Here is an 18,568-nt window from a genome sequence, read left to right as displayed (position 1 = left end):
AGTTCATCTGATACGAAGGCTGCTCTTGCCATAAAGCTCAACAAAATAAGGAATGTGGTTAGCTGAAGAAATTGCCCTTGACTTGGGATGTGTGGGAAGGGAAGCTTTCTCAGTTGTCTCCTGCCTTTTGGGTATGTTTCTATAATTCCAATTCTACACATTCTGATTCTACATTTTTATTATTTATTTGGCACATATTCAAAAGCATATTGAAAGCGTTAAAAATCTATAAAAATATGTTTAAAATCAAAGAAGTAAAACCGTTGCACATCCCGCCATTAATTGTGATTTTTAATGCACGTATTTATTGAAAGGACATGATAGAAGCTCTCAAGGTTTTCTTCAAACCTTCACAGAACTCTTGACACTTTATTCTCCTCTCGTGAACTGGCTCAAAGAATCGATTAGATCCCTTTGATCTTCGTTCTCCTTCAAGCGATAAGAGCAACTGGCTTGATCATAATCTGGGCCCTCAATCAGTGCCTGCCTTGGACAAAGCTAGTATCAGTGCAGGCATAAAAGATTTATTGAAATAGTGGGGAGGGAAATCATCTTGGGGGTGGGGAGCATTTTAATGAACTGCAAAATTCAGGTTCAGGGGTTAAGGGCTGGAATTCTCAAGGTTGAAATAGAGGGAGTGCCATTCCGAAGTAGGTGCAGAGCCTTCATTCCCAATACAAAGATTTTTGAAACTCGCCCAAAAGCCCAGAGTTGTTCCAGAATTCTGCGTAGTACTTTTTAAATCCCTCTATTGGATTTTAGGAGTAGCAAAGTGCACCTAAATCCTCTTCAGATCCCCCCCCCCCCCCCCCCCCCCCGGTTATTGCACAATTTACCCGTACAGCTATTGTGTCCTTACATATTCCTAATTTTGATCCAGTGATTGTTGAGAAGCAATTGGAAGCATGTGCAAAACAAATGATTACATCCTTTTGAGGCTTAAAAATCTCAGAATCCCGAAAAGACCATCTCGGCCTTTCTTGACAATCAACGTCTTGAAGCAAAGCACTAAAGCAGGGCTGCCAAAGTCCCGATATGTGACATCGTCATGATAACGTTGAGTTTTGACACTCCTACTCTACAGCGATTTTTCTTTCATTTCTTTGCGTTGCCTTAGATCCTCTTGAAAGAATTTGCGAGGGGAGAGTGCTGCCACGCTATAAGATGTCTTTAGGGTAGCCTTTTTCATTGCCCATAAAAGGCATGTCTACGTGCACCACTGTCTTCAGCAGCACAGTGCCAGTCGGGTTCACCACCAGCGTCAAATGCGAAATCCAGTTGTGTAGCCCCAGGTCTCTCTTGATAGGAAGAATCTGCTGGATCAGACAACTGGGATTGCAAGCCAAGCCATTGCCAATGATCACGGGAGCGAGGTCATATGTCTGAGGTCCTCCCATCTCCTGCCGATTTATTACAGCTACAGCAAAAGCTCCTCCTGAGAGTGGCCGTTCCCACAGCTCAAAGGTTTTGTCCTGGAGAGAATAAATAACATCAGAAGAAGCGTCTTTAATCAGATTTACACAAAGACCAAGAATCCTCTTCTTTTAACAACCCAATAATCACTTTCAGGGTAGAGTCTGAAAAACTGAACAAAGCTAGTGGAGTGTTTTAATGGTCAAGTGCCCTTCCTTTCACCAATGCGGAGTTTTATTCAGCAGATAAAATTCTCAAAGTGCCCAAAGGAAACTACACCTCTACCTAGGATTGAACTCAGTCTCTTGATTGTGATGTGAGAGCGCCACCTCTAGGCTACCGCATAGCTCTACACAAGAGACCCAAGAATGGCTGCAATAAATAAGTACTTATTTGATCTTGTTACATTAATAACCCAATTGTAAAATTAATAAGCATTGAAACATGCCCTTCGTTCTAAAAGTTAACCATCACCATGGATACACAAGAATGCGCTTTTAAGTTAGGATCAATTCCTTGTAAATGGGTGCAGTATATTTCAGTGTACACTATTACACAAATGTGAGCATATTAAAGCTAATGGGATGTATGTGAGGGAGGGTGGATCTATTCTAAAATATTGATGGTGATTATCATTCATGCAAATGGCAAAACGATGCCAGCAATGTAAATATAATTCAATATACATTTAAGGGCTTTGCCTAGATTGGGTGCAAAAGACCTGCATATTTATTCAAGGATGAAAATTCTGGTTGCATTAAAAATCAAATAAAAAAGGGAAGGGAGGTCCCTTAAAATCATAATTATAGTGTTAATATAATTCTGTCTTTGCACACGGCTGAGAAAGACTTTTCTGCAGCTAAAGTCTCCATAGGGCAGTGATGGCGAACCTTTTATTCCTTGGGTGCCAAAAAGTGTGGGTTCACTGTCGCACATCTATGAGTGCTCACACCCATAATGCATGTCCTGCCCCCTGCACATGTGTGCAACCCATCATCCATGCATACATGCACAACCCCTGTTTTGGCCTCACATCCCAAAACAGCGGTGGGAGAGGGGAAAAGCCTCTTTCTCCAACTGGAGTTGTGGGGGGGGGGAGCCACTTCACAAACTGAGCTGGGTGGGTGGGGGGGGTTATATGCCCAAACACCACTGGGATTGAACCTCCAGAAATTTGGGGAGGCAGAGGCCACAGAAAGTGAAGAGAAAGCATGAGCTTGTCTGACCCCAAAATCAGCTGGCCCGCATGTGCAGTGGAACTGAACTGGTCAACAGTTCATGTGTCTACGTGCCATAGATCAGGGGTCCCCAACCACCGGGCCGCGGACCAGTACCGGGCCGCGGGGCATGTTGCACCGGTCCGTGGAGTCAGCAGCTGCCGGCCCTCATGCCACCACCCCCTCCCTCCAGCGCTTCGCCTCCCGCCGGGAAAGAGGCCTCAGGAGGCAGGTTCTGCCGGCCACAGGACGATGGATGGGACAGAGGGGCGGGAAGGACCGAGAGGCTCAAGCCTCTTTTGGCTTCTGCCGCGGGGCGCTTTTGCGTTTTTGGCTGGGGGGAGGCAGGAGGGCCAGCCTGACCCCCTCTCTCCAGCGCTTAGCTCCCGCTGGGCAAGAGGGCTTGGGAGGCAGGTTCTGCCGGCCACAGGACGATGGCGGGAAAGAGGGGCGGGGAGGACCAGCACCCCCATGCTTAATCCCGCCCCCAACCACGCCCCTTTCCGCCCCCACTGGGCCATAGAAAAATTGTCTTGCTGAAACTGGTCCCTGGTGGAAAAAACGTTGGGGACCACTGCCATAGATTCACCATGGCGGCCATAGATGGACTTACCTTAGTAATTCGGTAGCCCTGCTTGCCCAGGGGATCCTGGTTGATCGCTATCACTTCCTTGTTCTGGAGGAGAGCCTTGGACTTGGAGTTGATCTGACGTAAGTCATTGGACATCAGTAGTGGGGCAGCCATAATAGCCCAGAAGGCCATCTGTGTTATTTGCTGGTCCCAGCTCAGCCCAAAATTTCCAATCACGAGCTGGAAAAAAAATGCCTGATCGTGCTACAAAATCCAGCTGCAGAGCAATAACTGAACGACTGGCAACTTCCCTAGGCCCATAAAGGATCGTAGAGGAGTTCCTGATTCAACCCCTGGGAATCTTAGCCACCCTGAGTCCTTCGGGATTGTGCGGCGTAGAATTAAAATTAAATAAATAAATAAATCTTCCCCTTCAAAGAATCAATTTGAAATGATGGGAAGAAGATCTCTTAGAAACTGAGTTAGAAGAAAAACAGTCACCTTTTTTGGGGGGAAGGAGAAATAGAAGCACCTTTGAGACTCCCAATTGTTACAATCCAGAGCAATTATTACGTATCAGCCTAGTGATTTTACTTTGTACAGTGGTACCTCTACTTTTGAACTTAATTTGTTCCGTGACCAGGTTCTTAAGTAGAAAGGTTTGTAAGAAGCAACTTTTCCCATAGGAATCAATGTAAAAGCAAATAACGCCTGTGATTGGGAAACCACAGGGAGGGTGGAGGCCCTGTTTCCTCCCAGGAGATTCCTAGAGAGGCCCCAAGGAGGCTTCTCCCCGCCTTTTCCGGTTACAGTTTTGGAGGCTTGGGTTTGTAAGTGGAAAATGGTTTTTGAGAAGAGGCAAAAAGCCCTTGAACACCCAGTTCTTATCTAAAAAAGTTTTTAAGTAGAGGCATTCTTAGGTAGAGCTACCACTTGATTTTACCATCCCTTTGAGGAATATGCAGGCCATTAACTGATGCATTTACACCGGCTGGGATAAATGGCAGGTTTCCTTACCATGTCTGGGTCATTCCAGCCACCTGGCCCTGCTATGTCGACCAGAATATCCTGGTTAGAAGAAGTCCAGTCTAAGATGCTCTTGACGCTGTCCCAGGAATCGGAGATGTCAGCATAATTCCTCCAGTAATTGCAGTATTGCTTAATTTCGCTATAGTTGACCTGCCAGAAAAGAGGAAAAAGGAAAAACATTAATTTTCTACGTTAAGCCCTAAATATTGATTTTTGAAGAGACTCCAGGGGGAATAGGCTGGTTTTTATTCAGGTTGCAAGTGGGAAAACCTCAGAAATAAATACTACAATGGAACAAACTTGTAGAAATTGTAGAAAGCGGCTTTAATACCAAGTCAGATCCCTGATTGACACAAGTATGCATTCTTTACCAGATACATACAAAGTGGTGGCCATTTGCTCTTAGAATGAGCTCAAAAGAATCCCCCCTCCCCCAGTGAAGGGCTGAATTTTTTTTTACTACCACTGTGGATGTGGCCTATTTTGTGGGTGTGGTTTGCCAGCCATGTGACCAGGTGGGAGTGGCTTGATGATCATGTGACGGGGTGGTGGCTTAAAGGTCATGTGACTGGCTTAAAGATGGCCAGCTTGACATCACTCGTGTCAAGGGTTTGGGTTAGGGTGCCTGGTCTCGCCTCAAAGAGATACAATTTCCCTATTCACTATTACTGAACATCCAAAATACTATTTAATTCTATGTATATATGCCATATGTGTGCATACATATTACACACAGGAACACAAAATATATACATTATCTACTATATAAACTATGTGTATGTACATGCACACACAACTCTTTTAAAATTATACAGTGTTCCCTCAATTTTCACGGGTTCGAACTTCGCGAAAAGTCTATACCATGGTTTTTCAAAAATATTAATTAAAAAATACTTCGCGGTTTTTCCCGCCCGATGACGTCATATGTCATCGCCAAACTTTCATCCGACTTTAATAAATATTTTTTTAATAAACTTTAATAAATGAACATGGTGAATAATGATCTAAATGGTTGCTAAGGGAATGGGAAATTGCACTTTAGGGGTTTAAAGTGTTACGGGAAGGCTTGTGATACTGTTCATAGCCAAAAATAGTGTATTTACTTCCGCATCTCTACTTCGTGGAAATTCGACTTTCGCGGGCGGTCTGGGAACGCATCCCCCGGGAAAATCGGAACACTGTACACCTTCAACCTCATTTACTGTGATAGGAAAAACATACCCAGAGCCCAGAAGGGAAAAAAAGAAAAAAGTGCAATTTTTTTCTACTGGTTCTGCGTACCTGACCAAATTTTTTCTACTGGTTTTGCGTGCCTGACTGTACCTGTAGGAGCCCATCAGTGCCCCCCCCCTTACCTTTTTAAAAGGTCTCTGGTAAAGTGGCCATTCACAGGAATATACAATACTTCTGCCAGTTTTATTCAAAGCCGAAGACATTTTCTTATAACCTGGTAGGAAAAAAGCAGCACCCCTACCATTAAAATATTTCTGCAACAAAACGTAGGCCTTTCTCAGCCAAGCTTGACTTCTTTTGACTACGGGTAGTCCTCACTGAGTAACCACTCCGTCATTAAGTGAAGCAGCTGCTAAGAGAAACCGCAACTCTGGTTACAATCTCACTTCAAGCTTTCTTTTGCTTATGGACCTGCGAAGGTTACAAATGCAGGGATTTAGTTTTGCCCAGTTCCATTTTAATAGTTGTAACTCTGAATGGTTGCTAAATGAGGCAGCTGCTAGATAAGGACTATCTTTAATTAGACACAGAATTATAGGATGGATTGGAAAGGACCATAGAGATCTTCTAATTTATTTATTTATTGGATTTGTATGCTGCCCCTCTCCATAGACTTGGGGCGGCTAACAACAATGATAAAAACAGCATGTGACAATCCAATAATAAAACAACTAAAAACCCCAAACATACACCAAACATACCATGCATAATTTGTAATGGCCTAGGGGGAAGGAATATCTCAACTCCCCCATGCCTGGCGGTATAAATGAGTTTTGAGTAGTTTACGAAAGACAGGGAGGGTGGGGGCAATTCTAATCTCCAGGGGGAGTTGGTTCCAGAGAGCTGGGACCGCCACAGAGAAGGCTCTTCCCCCGGGGCCCGCCAAACGACATTGTTTAATTGACGGGACCCGGAGAAGGCCAACTTTGTGGGACCTTATCGGTTGCTGGGATTCGTGCGGTAGCAGGCAGTTCCGGAGGTAATCTGGTCCAATGCCATGTAGGGCTTTAAAGGTCATGACCAACACTAATCCAACCCTCTTCTCAACAGCAGGATTCCTCGAGCCTTCTCAAACCAACAGTAATGAATGGTAGAAGCACTCATTAAAAATGGGAAGAAAATTCAAGATAGCATAGTGCTATTGGTGGCCAATTGATTTCCAGATACAATTCAAAGAATGGAATGGAACAGAAAAGAATTCTTTATTGGTCAAGTGGGATTGGACACACAAGGAATTTGTCGGTGCATATGCTCTCATTGCACATAAAAGAAGAAGATACATTTGTCAAGAATCATGTGGTACAACATTTAATTATTGTCATAGGGGTCAAATAAGCAATGAAAGTGCTGGTAATGACCTATAAAGTCCTACGTGGCTTCAGACCAGACTACTTGCAGTACCGCCTTCTTCCGTATGTGTCCCAGCGACCGGTTAGGTCCCAGAGTCGGCCTTCTCCAGGTCCTGTCAACTAGACAATGTCGCTTGGTGAGGCCTAGGGGAAGAGCCTTCTCTGTGGGGGGCCCGGACCTCTGGAATCAGCTCCCCCGAGAGATTCGTACTGCCTCCACCTTCCTTGCCTTCCGCAAGAGTCTTAAGATTCATTTATGCCGCCAGGCTTGGGGCTATTTGATTTTGGCCCCCTGGCCGACAAATGTTTTTATAAGATTGCTGTTTGCATGAATATGATGATTTTTAATGTTATTGAGGATTTTAGATTGTCCACCTAGTTTTAATGAATTGGATTTAGACACTGTATTTTATTGTTTTTTTAATATGTTGTAAGCCTCCTCAAGTCCTCGGAGAGGGGTGGCATATAAATCCAATGAACAACGCCATCACTCTACTAAACAAATAATTCCCTCAACACTGTCAGACTTTCTACTAAATCTTCACTTCTACTAGTTTTTCTCATCATTCCTATCACCCATTTCCTCCCACGTTGACTGTATGACTGTAACTTGTTGCTTACATCCTAAGATTTTTATTAATATTGCTTTTTCATTGCTTATTTGACCCCTATGACAATCATTAAGTGTCGTACCACATGATTCTTGACAAATGTATATTTTATTTTATGTACGCTGAGAGCATATGCACCAAGACAAATTCCTTGTGTGTCCAATCACACTTGGCCAATAAAAATTCTATTCTATTCTATTCTAACAAACAAAACAAAACCAAAAAGTGGCAGAAAAGCACAAATATAAATAGCCAAATTCTAGCTGGTACCGGCATATATTTATATGGCCCTCCATGTAAACTATCAAAACAAGTCAACAGTGGCTTGTCAGCTGTACTTTAGAGTTGTCCAATCTTGGCAACTTTAAAAGTTGTGGACTTCAACTCCCAGAATTCCCTGGCCACTGTTCTGTCTGGGTCCCCCCAGACGCCAACACCAACTAAAAAGAGTATCCAGACACACTGGTAAAAAGCAAAGGCAGTTTATATATTTGAAAGCAAACACAGGTAACAAAAACTGTTCTTACAGACAGGAACGTTATGAAGCTTCACAGAGGTTTCACGACGGCCAGGCAATAAAACAGGATTCTTGCTGGCAAAAACAACACTGGAGGTAATAAAACCCACGCCTCCCCCAAGTCTTCAGCCTTCGAAGTCACAAGCCAGGATCAGAGACGCCAAGAATCGAAGCAAGGTCACAGGACTCCCAATTGATAACTCTCCACAATACAGTAAGGGCGGGCCTGCCTTTTCAACCCTGCTGAGGAGAACCACACCCAAACCCAGCTGTTACCAATTCAGGGATGGAAATACCTTGCTAATTGGCCCCTTCTTTGGGCTGCCTGTCTCTGCCTCATATCTATGATAGCCTGTGCGTCTTCATCTAATGAATCCAGGCTACTCGCTGGGCAGAGCCCCCCCCCCAGGGGTCTCAGGCTGCTCTCCCTCCTCCTCTTCCTCTTCTGCCTGGTCCTCCCCCTCCTGTTCATCGTCCTCCCCCTCTGAGCATGGATCCGGCAGAGTTCCAGCCGTTCCCTGAGGAGCCTCAGGCTGAATCACAACACCCACCAAGCTGTCAACATTGGACAACCCGGCTTTATGAGCTATTGGTTGCATGAATCCTTCCAGCTGTGGCTTATTGAACAGATCACAGGACAAAGCAGCCAGGGCGTAATAGGCTCACCATCAGCCATCTTATCGATAGTTCCAAAGTCGCATCCGTCAAATTTGAGCAGATCTACCCCCCAGCTGGCAAAGGTCTCTGCGTCCTGTTCGTAATGGCCGTAGCTTCCGGGAAAGCCAGCGCAGGTTCGGTTCCCAACGTCTGCGTAAATGCCCAGCTTCAGACCTTTGGAGTGGACCTGAATCACAGAGGCCAACGGGAAAAGCAAAGGCAAAGGCAGAAAACGGCAGGCAAGTTGTATTTCCTAAGCATTCCTCAAAGAAATAAAACGTACCCGAACTAAACTTTCTGAGAGTCTGGCATTCTCCAGATGTGTGCGACTATAAGACTCAAAATTTTAATACAGTGGTACCTCTACTTACAAACTTAATTCGTTCCGTGACCAGGTTCTTAAGTAGAAAAGTTTGTAAGAAGAAGCAATTTTTCCCCATAGGAATCAATGTAAAAGCAAATAATGCATGCGATTGGGGAAACCACAGGGAGGGTGGAGGCCCTGTTTCCTCCCAGGAGATTCCTAGAGAGGCCCCACGGAGGCTTCTCCCTGCCTTTTCCGGCCCTGTTTCCTCCCAGGATATTCCTAGAGAGGCCCCACGGAGGCTTCTCCCTGCCTTTTCCGGCCTTGTTTCCTCCCAGGAGATTCCTAGAGAGGCCTCACGGAGGCTTCTCCCTGCCTTTTCCGGCCCTGTTTCCTCCCAGGATATTCCTAGAGAGGCCCCACGGAGGCTTCCCCCTGCCTTTTCCGGCCCTGTTTCCTCCCAGGAGATTCCTAGAGAGGCCCCACGGAGGCTTCTCCCTGCCTTTTCTGGCCCTGTTTCCTCCCAGGATATTCCTAGAGAGGCCCCACGGAGGCTTCCCCCTGCCTTTTCCGGCCCTGTTTCCTCCTAGGATATTCCTAGAGAGGCCCCACGGAGGCTTCTCCCTGCCTTTTCCGGTTACAGTTTCAGTGGCTCGGGTTTGTAAGTGGAAAATGGTTCTTGAGAAGAGGCAAAAAAAAATCTTGAACACCGTTCGTAAGTAGAGGTGTTTGTAGGTAGAGGTACCACTGTACTTAAAATTCCCCAGCAATATAGTATGCAAAGTTTTACCAGTCTAAAACATGGCCTATGTTTGGATAGCTTGCTTTTGAGGAGGAGGAGGAGGAGGAGAGAGAGAGATGTTGTGAGTGGTCTATGTCCGGCTCAGCTGGTCACGGATTTCGAGGACCAGGAGACTGAGCAATACTGGCATTGCAGGCCAGTGTTCTTGCCATCTGAGTCTGAGAGTGAGAGTGAAGGGGAATTGGAGACTGGGGAACCACCAGACACTGTAGAACCCCCAGTTAGGGTATTGTCTGAGTCAGAGGTCGATGGGGACTTTGAGGACCCCGTTAGATGCTAGGGTCAGAAGAATGAGAACCAGGCATGAATATCTCTCTAGAAGGGGTTCTGGACATTGATTATATCTATCTATCTATCTATCTATCTATCTATCTATCTATCTATCTATCTATCTATCTATCTATCTATCCATCCATCCATCCATCCATCTATCTATCTAACCTATCTATCTATCTATCTAACCTATCTATCAATCTATCTATCTATCTATCTATCTATCTATCTATCTATCTATCTAATCTATCTATCTATGTAACCTATCTATCTATCTATCTATCTATCTATCTATCTATCTATCTATCTATCTATCTAACCTATCTATCAATCTATCTATCTAACCTATCTATCTATCTATCTATCTATCTAACCTATCTATCTATCTAATCTATCTATCTATCGATCTATCCTATCTATCTATCTATCTATCTATCTATCTATCTAACCTATCTACGTATCTATCTATCTATCTATCTATCTATCTATCTATCTATCTATCTAATCTATCTATCTAACCTATCTATCTATCTAACCTATCTATCTATCTATCTATCTAACCTATCTATCTATCTATCTATCTATCTATCTATCTATCTATCTATCTATCTATCTAACCTATCTATCTATCTAATCTATCTATCTATCGATCTATCCTATCCTATCTATCTATCTATCTATCTATCTATCTATCTATCTATCTATCTATCTATCTATCTAACCTATCTACGTATCTATCTATCTATCTATCTATCTATCTATCTATCTATCTATCTATCTATCTATCTATCTAACCTATCTATCAATCTATCTATCTAACCTATCTATCTATCTATCTAACCTATCTATCTATCTAATCTATTCAATTTCTATGCTGCCCTTCTCAAGGCAACTCAGGGTGGCATACAACATTAATAAAACAATATATAAGAAATCTAATACATCTAAAATATGAAAATTTACTAAAAAACATTTAAAAGACCCCTTGAACATTTGCATACATTCATCCAATCCAATCCTATCTCATATCGGCCGGAGACAGTCTCATCACTCACGGCCCCCATGCCTCCCGGCATAGGTAGGTTTTTAAGGCTTTGCAAAAGACCAGGAGGGAGGGGGCGGTATGTATCTCCGGAGGGAGTTTGTTCCAGAGGGCCGGGGCCACCACAGAGAAAGCTCTTCCCCTAGGCTCCCCCAGTCGACATCTGGCTGCTGGGATACATGAGGCAGAAGATGGTCCCGAGGATAATGGGATACTTAGCCACACCTTGTCAGTATATATAGACAGATGATCGATGCTTCAAGCATGTGTGGGTTTTGCTTTCTAATAACTGATCCGGCCAGACAGAACAAGGGGAGCATGCCACCACTCAGCAAAAGGAGCAGAAATCCAGATTAGTTTTATCAACAAATGCTAGAGGAAATACCCAAGCAAAACCACCACCCACAGTTGCAGTGTACCTTTAAATATCATTTACAAGTCAAGAGAACATGTCCCATTTTCCAAGATTTGAGGAGGGGAAAATCATCCAACTCAGAGAGTCAAACTCCATCCCAAGTTAGTTCTTTTTGATTTGACCCAGCACAATGATTCTTATGGAATTGCAGAGACAGCGAGTTAAGAGAGTAATTTATGGCTTGCTGTTAGAAATTAACACAGAAGGCAAAGCATAAATGGGATTTGCTTAGGAAACCTCTCCTACCTTCCTTAGAGAGAGAAATTGCATTAGCAGCACCAGCAGTTTCCATCAATCCAGCATTCCCGATTTTTTTCAGCTACCCCAAGTTGAAAGAAGCTCCCAGGAGAATAGTTCCCAAGCACCCACTCACGTAGTCTGCGAGTTTCTTAATCCCGCTGGGGAAGCGTTTGAGGTCTGGCTGCAGCCGCCCCTGTCCATCACGGGTAGGAGCCATCCAACAATCATCGATGCACAGAAAACGGTACCCGACTTCTTTCCATCCCTCTGAGGCCATTCGGTCAGCCATCTGCATGAAGAGCTGTTCACTGGGAGGAGAGAGGGGAGGCAAAAGGCCAGAAGTAAATTGTTGTGGTTAGCTCTGGCCCAGTTCCTGCCCCAAGGAATGTGCAGGTGGATGTGGGGGAAACATCCACATGCCGCAGGCCTGTTTTGCTCCCGATAGAAGCTGTCGACAAAGCCTCCTCTGACCAAGGAAGCGTGAGTGACAGGGAAGAGGGGAGTTTGGCAGACAGCCCAGGAGGAGATCAATCATCTGTATCATCCCTGGATTCTGAACAAGAATTAATGACACATCCACGCATGCGTAGAGTGATGCATAGGAGACAACAACTGAAGGATTATTACAAGAGAAAATGAGGCCACCTGTGGTTGGGTGGGGCTGCTGTAATTAGTGCTACAGATAAAAGTGCAGCCTAGTGTTTTAGCCTCATGGCAGTTTATCTAATTCAATAGAGATTTTGGCTATTTTTTGGTCTTGCGCACAGAAGCAAAAAAGTCACCCCAAATCTCGTCCGTGTGCGTCCCCTTGCAATATTTTGATTCCTGCGCATGTGCAGGAGCAAAATCTCACTGGAACGTGCATGCGCGTACAGCAGAGATCCAAAGTTGCTTGCGCAGCGCACCAGTAGTGGTGGTAGCAGCAGCCCCCGCCTGGTTGGGGGTAATTATCTGTGGAATTAATGACATTCAAGATCAGGAAAATAAGTACTTGACTCAAATAGTTTAAGAATTACTGATTTATGGTAGATGTCTCTACTTCTGAAAAAAAAATAAAATGGCTGGAAATGACAAAATATCAGGAATCTCAGCTGCTTTGTTGATGAAAATTCCAGCGATAAAGGGCTTCCAGCCCTTTAAAAATCTCAACATTTCTATTAAAGCTTGTTGTGGTTAGCTCTGGCCCAGCTCCTGCCCCAAGGAATGCGCAGGTGGATGTGGGGGAGATATCCACATGCTGCAGGCCTGTTTTGTTCCCAGTGGAATCTGCCGACGAAGTCTCCTCTGACCAAGGAAGCGTGAGTGACAGGGAAGAGGGGAGTTTGGCAGACAGCCCAGGAGGAGATCAATCATCTGTATCATCTCTGGATTCTGAACAAGAATTAATGACACATCCACGCATGCGTAGAGTGATGCATAGGAAGCAACAACTAAGGGATTATTACAAAAGTAAATGAGACCACCTATGGTTGGATGGGGCTGCTGTATTTTTGTGCTGCTGCTATAAATAGCAGCGTGTGGGTTTGGCCATTGTGGAGAATTATCTGATCATTGTGTTTCATGAATGTCTTGCTGACTCCGGCCTTTGTTGACTTTTCACCTCTTTGAAACCAAAGCAGAGCAAAGTGTGTTTCACTTTGTGGAAGAAGAAGGGCTGTGACTTTCTTCACAGCTGCAAGCTAAGTACTTACAAACTGATAAGGGACTTGTACAAACTACCAGGTTGTTTTGGGATGAGTGCTCTTTGCAATACAAAAAGAGTGCTTAGTTTATTTTGAATTTTATGATAAAGAACATTGTTTTGAATTTTCAAATGTGTCTGTGTGTGTCTGAAATTTGTATCTTTGAATTTTTGGGAGGCTCCTACCAGAGAGTCCGGCAGAACAAAGCTTATCATTCTTCTTTTCAAAAAAAGGGACCGGAGCATTCTCTCTCTAGAAACAATCATAGTGTACGCTGTTTGTGGAAAGGACTTTTTGTTCTGTGCAATTTGCCCTATGTATTGACAGCCGATAGAAAAACATATTACGACACTCTCAATTCAAGTCATTGAACGTTTAGGAAAGGAGTCACAGATATTTTTAGATTATGAATTGTTTACTGGCAGGTTCTGCAACCTTTAGAGGAAAAACGTGATCATTATCACCAAAGGAACATGCTGCTTCTTGTTGATTGTTATAAATCCATTTTTATTAAGTTTTCTTGTACTGTATGTAATAATTGTTTTGTGCTAAGAATTGTTTCTTCTTCTTGCTCAACAAAGAAGCCCAGCTGTAATAACAAGAAAGGATATGAGTAATGATCATGTTTGATTATTTGGAACTTAGTTTTATATATGAACCAGACTTTGCGATTTCTAAGCCATGCTTCATGACTTAACATTTTTTGTGTACCCATTGTTCCTGATAAATCCCCATACACTACATTAAAATATGATTCATTTAATCATAGTTTATGAAACTATGATGTCATACTTGACTCTCTGTTCACACAAAAGCAAAAGCTAGACCCAAACCAGCCCCCTATATCTTTATGTAGCGTAAAGGGATGCGGTGGCTCAGTGGCTGAGCTTGTCGATCAGAAAGTTGGCAGTTCAGCGGTCTATTGCTAAGGTAACTTTTACTTGCCCCAGATTCTGCTAACCTAGCTGTTCTAAAGCAATTCTACTTGCAAAAATTCAAGTAGAAAAATAGGGAAGTAGAAAAATGCAAGTAGAAAAATAGGAAAGGTAACAGCGTTCCATGTGCCTTTGGCGTTTAGTCATGCCGCCACATGACCAGAGAGAAGTCTTCAGACAGCGCTGGCTTTTCGGTTTTGAAATGGAGATGAGCTAAAAACCTCATATGTATAAGTTGACCTACCTCATAAGTATTAATTGACTGTTTTTTAAATGTAAGGGGTTTTTTAGCTTAGAGTTCTTAACTATTAGATTTGTACACATGTTATTGTATTGCATTACACTGCATTGTACTGTATTGTGAGCCACCCTGAGTCCTCGGAGAAGGGCAGCATACAAGTCTAATTATTATTAATAATAATAATAATAATAATAATAATAATAATAATAATAATAATGGCAGACTAGATGGACCATGAGGTCTTTTTCTGCCATCAATCTTCTATATTTCTATGTTTCCGAGGTGGGTGAAGTGAGGACCCGGATTGTTGGGGGCAATATGATGGCTCTGTTAAAAAGTGCTTTTGCTGACATGTTGTAAGCCGCCCTGAGTCTAAAGAGAAGGGCGGCATAAAATAAAATAAAATAAATGAATTAAAATAAAATAATAAAACAAAAACAAAACCTTTTTAAATAAAAAAAAATCAGCAAAACCAAAACCACAACTAAATCCTTTTTAAATTTTTTAAATTAAATTTACACATTAAAAGGACAGAAAAAAAGCATACCTGAATAGTACATACTATTTATCTTGAATTTATTATATATATCACATTGAAAATAACAGAAAATAAGAAAATGGGGACTAAAGAAAAAGGAGGGGGAGAAAGAGAGAGAAAGAAAGACTAAGAAAGGAGAAGGGATCCAGCTACCTGGCTGGGGGCTCAGTATTCGCCCCAGTCTTCAGAGAGGGGCGGCATACAAATCTAATAAATTATTATTATTATTATTATTATTAATAATATTAATAATAATAATATGTGTGTGTTTGTGTGTGTTATATTTATGTTTATTGGATTTATATGCCGCCCCTCTCCGAAAACTCAGGGCGGCTAACAACAATCATGAACAATATACAATAAAATCCAATACTAAAAGCAAATTAAAACCCCTTAATATATAAAAACCAAACATACCATGTATACAGTTGTAACGGCCTAGGGGGAGAAAAAAGTCTTAATTCCCCCATGCCTGGCAGCAGAGGTGGGTTTTAAGTAGCTTACGAAAGGCAAGGAGGGTGGGGGCAATTCTAATCTCTGGGGGGAGTTGGTTCCAGAGGGCCGGGGCCGCCACAGAGAAGGCTCTTCTCCTGCGTCCCGCCAAGTGGCATTGTTTAGTTGACAGGACCCGGAAAAGACCCACTCTGTGGGACCTAACTGGCTGCTGGGATTCGTGTGGCAGAAGGCGGTCCCTGAGGTAATCTGGTCCGGTGCCATGAAGGCTTTATAGGTCATAACCAACACTTTGAATTGTGACCGGAAACTGATTGGCAACCAATGCAGACTGCGGAGTGTTGGTGTGACATGGGCATATTTAGGGAAGCCCATGATTGCTCTCGTAGCTGCATTCTGCACGATCTGAAGTTTCCGAACACTTTTCAAAGGTAGCCCCATGTAGAGAGCGTTACAGTAGTCGAGCCTCGAGGTGATGAGGGCATGAGTGACTGTGAGCAGTGACCCCCGGTCCAGATAGGGTCGCAACTGATGCACCAGGCGAACCTGGGCAAACGCCCCCCTCGCCACAGCTGAAAGATGGTTCTCTAATGTGAGCTGTGGATCGAGGAGGACGCCCAAGTTGCAGACCCTCTCTGAGGGGGTCAATGATTCTCCCCCCAGGGTAATGGACGGACAGATGGAATTGTCCTTGGGAGGCAAGACCCACAGCCACTCCGTCTTGTCTGGGTTGAGTTTGAGTTTGTTGACACCCATCCAGGCCCCAAGAGCCTCCAGGCACCGGCACATCACTTCCACTGCTTCGCTGACTGGACATGCCGCCGATAATAATAATAATAATAATAATAATAATAATAATAATAATAATAATAATAATAATAATAATAATAATATCTGGTAATTTAGTAATACTATGAAAATCACCAATGCATCAATTAATATATTCCCAGCTTCAGCATCCCCTCCGCCTACCTGATGCAGTTAAGGGGCTCCCGCTCGCAGTCCGTCTGGCAGAGGAAGCGCTCCCAGTGCAGCCAGCCCATGGGCGGCGTCCGAGCCAGACCATTGTCCAGCGCGGCGGCCAAGCCCACCACCGCCAGCAGCGTTATCACCCCGGCCAGCATGCTGCCCCTCCAGCTTTCTCCTCCGGCCATCTCGGCTGCTTTCCTTTCCTTCCGAAAGATTCACGGCTGGACTTTTCCCAATGATTCGTTTGGCCAATCGCAGCCTTCGGGCTGGAGCGCCTTCGGGCCAATCGGAAGGTTCCGCGGCTTCAGCCAATCGGAAATTTATGTTTAAAGTTTTACGGACTTTTCCCCCTCTTGTGATGGAAGCCGGGTCATGTGACGCGTCGGAGGTCACGTGATAACGCAGAAGGCCGCTGTTAATCCTTTCCAAGTCATTCGTTTTACTTACATCCCAAAGGTTTTTTTCTCCGCCCCCCCCCCCAAGAGGCAACTCTTTATGGTTTATTATAGGTTTTAATGTTATTACTAATTATTATCCCAATTATAGTCCCATTATCCCAATGGGACTCAGGGCGGCTTACAACCATAAATAGTAGGTACAATAAACAAGTCAAATATTATTTAATATTAATAATTTAATAAATAATATTTGGTTTGTTTACTGTCTGTATGTACTATTTATGGTTGTAAGGCGGCCTGAGTCCCATTGGGATAATGGGACTATAATTGGGATAATAATTAGTAATAACATTAAAACTGAGTCCAATTGGGATTGGGTGGCATAGAAGTCAATTAAATTAAACTAAATTAAATTAACTGGACTTTCTGGGTTGTTGTTTTTTTCCTTTAAAGATGTTTCCCTTCTCAACCCAAGAAGCTTCTTCAGCTCTGACCGGATCGTGGGGAAATGGAAGGATTGATCTTCCTTGCAGACAGCTGGGATATTTGCAACAAAATCCCATTTTTAACGTTAGTATAAATGTAATTACTGTACATTCAAAGTGACAATAGAGTTATTGTACTGTATTCTATTCGCAACCTTTTAGAGCAGTGGTTCTCAACCTTTCTAATGCCACGACCCCTTAATACAGTTCCTCGTGTTGTGGTGACGCCCAACCATAAGTCAAGCACCAATTCTCCCATTAGAGCTTGAAGCTGATTGGCAGGAAGGTCAGAGGGACACCCTCAATATAAACGCCTGATAGGCCAGATTGTAAAACTAGGTTCCAAGGCGCCAGAATAGAAGCTTTAGTTCCTAAAACTATGGGGCATTTGTCTTTTCCCATGGTCTTAGGCGATCCCTGTGAAACGGTCGTTCGACCCCCAAAGGGATCCCGACCCCCAGCTTGAGAACCACTGTTTTAGAGAATCGTCGAGGCCCCTTGGAAGTTTATCTGTGTTTTCAGGATAAAAAAAGTCTAATTACCTCCTGAAAAATAGCACCTTTTGGGACAACCATGACCTGGATGGCTGAGAATCCCTACAGACTTTTAGCTATATAATTCGGGATGAACGCCCATTGAATGGTGTGGGAGTAGGAATGGGTTTCTAAAAAAATTGCAGACTACAGAAGACACAGATAAACCTCCAAGTGCTTCAATGAGCCTCTAAAACAGTGATCATGAGACCTTTGGGGTCAAACAACCCATTCACAGGGGTCACCTAAGACCATGGGAAAATACATATTTCTGATGGTCTTAGGAACTGAGACACCACTCCTCTATCGGTCTCCAGCACGTCCACCCACCTGCAAATAGACTACTGCAATATACAGTGATACCTTGTTTTACAAACTTAATTGGTTCCAGGACGAGGTTCTTAAGGTGAAAAGTTTGTAAGACGAAACAATGTTTCCCATAGGAATCAATGGAAAAGTGATTAACGCGTGCAAGCCCAAAATTCACCCCTTTTGCCAGCCGAAGTGCCAGTTTTTGCGCTGCTGGGATTCCCCTGAGGCTCCCTTCCATGGAAAACCCCACCTCCGGATTTCTGTGTTTTTGCAATGCTGCAGGGGAATCCCAGCATCGCAAAAATGAGCACTTTGCTGGCAATGGAAGTTTGGAGGTGGGGTTTCCCAG

General features: G+C 43.6%; 1 protein-coding gene across 1 annotated transcript; it reads right to left on the bottom strand.

The window, feature by feature from the left end:
* Positions 1–163: 163 nt before the first annotated feature.
* Positions 164–16,747, bottom strand: GLA (galactosidase alpha). Its single transcript, XM_070759825.1, has 7 exons — positions 16,495–16,747; positions 11,807–11,981; positions 8,607–8,784; positions 5,586–5,677; positions 4,219–4,380; positions 3,244–3,441; positions 164–1,472 (listed from the first exon to the last, which is right to left on the bottom strand). Exons 1-7 carry the CDS (start codon positions 16,674–16,676, stop codon positions 1,158–1,160), a joined length of 1,302 nt encoding a protein of 433 aa, XP_070615926.1. The 5' UTR covers positions 16,677–16,747; the 3' UTR covers positions 164–1,157.
* Between the last annotated feature and the right edge of the window lie 1,821 nt (positions 16,748–18,568).

The sequence above is a fragment of the Erythrolamprus reginae genome, chromosome 8 (genome assembly GCF_031021105.1).
Source record: "Erythrolamprus reginae isolate rEryReg1 chromosome 8, rEryReg1.hap1, whole genome shotgun sequence".
NCBI lineage: Eukaryota > Metazoa > Chordata > Lepidosauria > Squamata > Dipsadidae > Erythrolamprus > Erythrolamprus reginae.
This window is presented reverse-complemented; position numbering and strand designations above follow the sequence as displayed.

Excerpts from the sequence above, each read along its gene's own strand:
- GLA (XM_070759825.1), bottom strand. The coding sequence starts at position 16,676 with ATGGCCGGAGGAGAAAGCTGGAGGGGCAGCATGCTGGCCGGGGTGATA. Across the intron at positions 3,442-4,218 it reads GCTGGAATGACCCAGACATG|CTCGTGATTGGAAATTTTGG; the intron begins GTAAGGAAACCT and ends TTTTTTTTCCAG. Across the intron at positions 1,473-3,243 it reads AGGGCTACCGAATTACTAAG|GACAAAACCTTTGAGCTGTG; the intron begins GTAAGTCCATCT and ends TATTCTCTCCAG.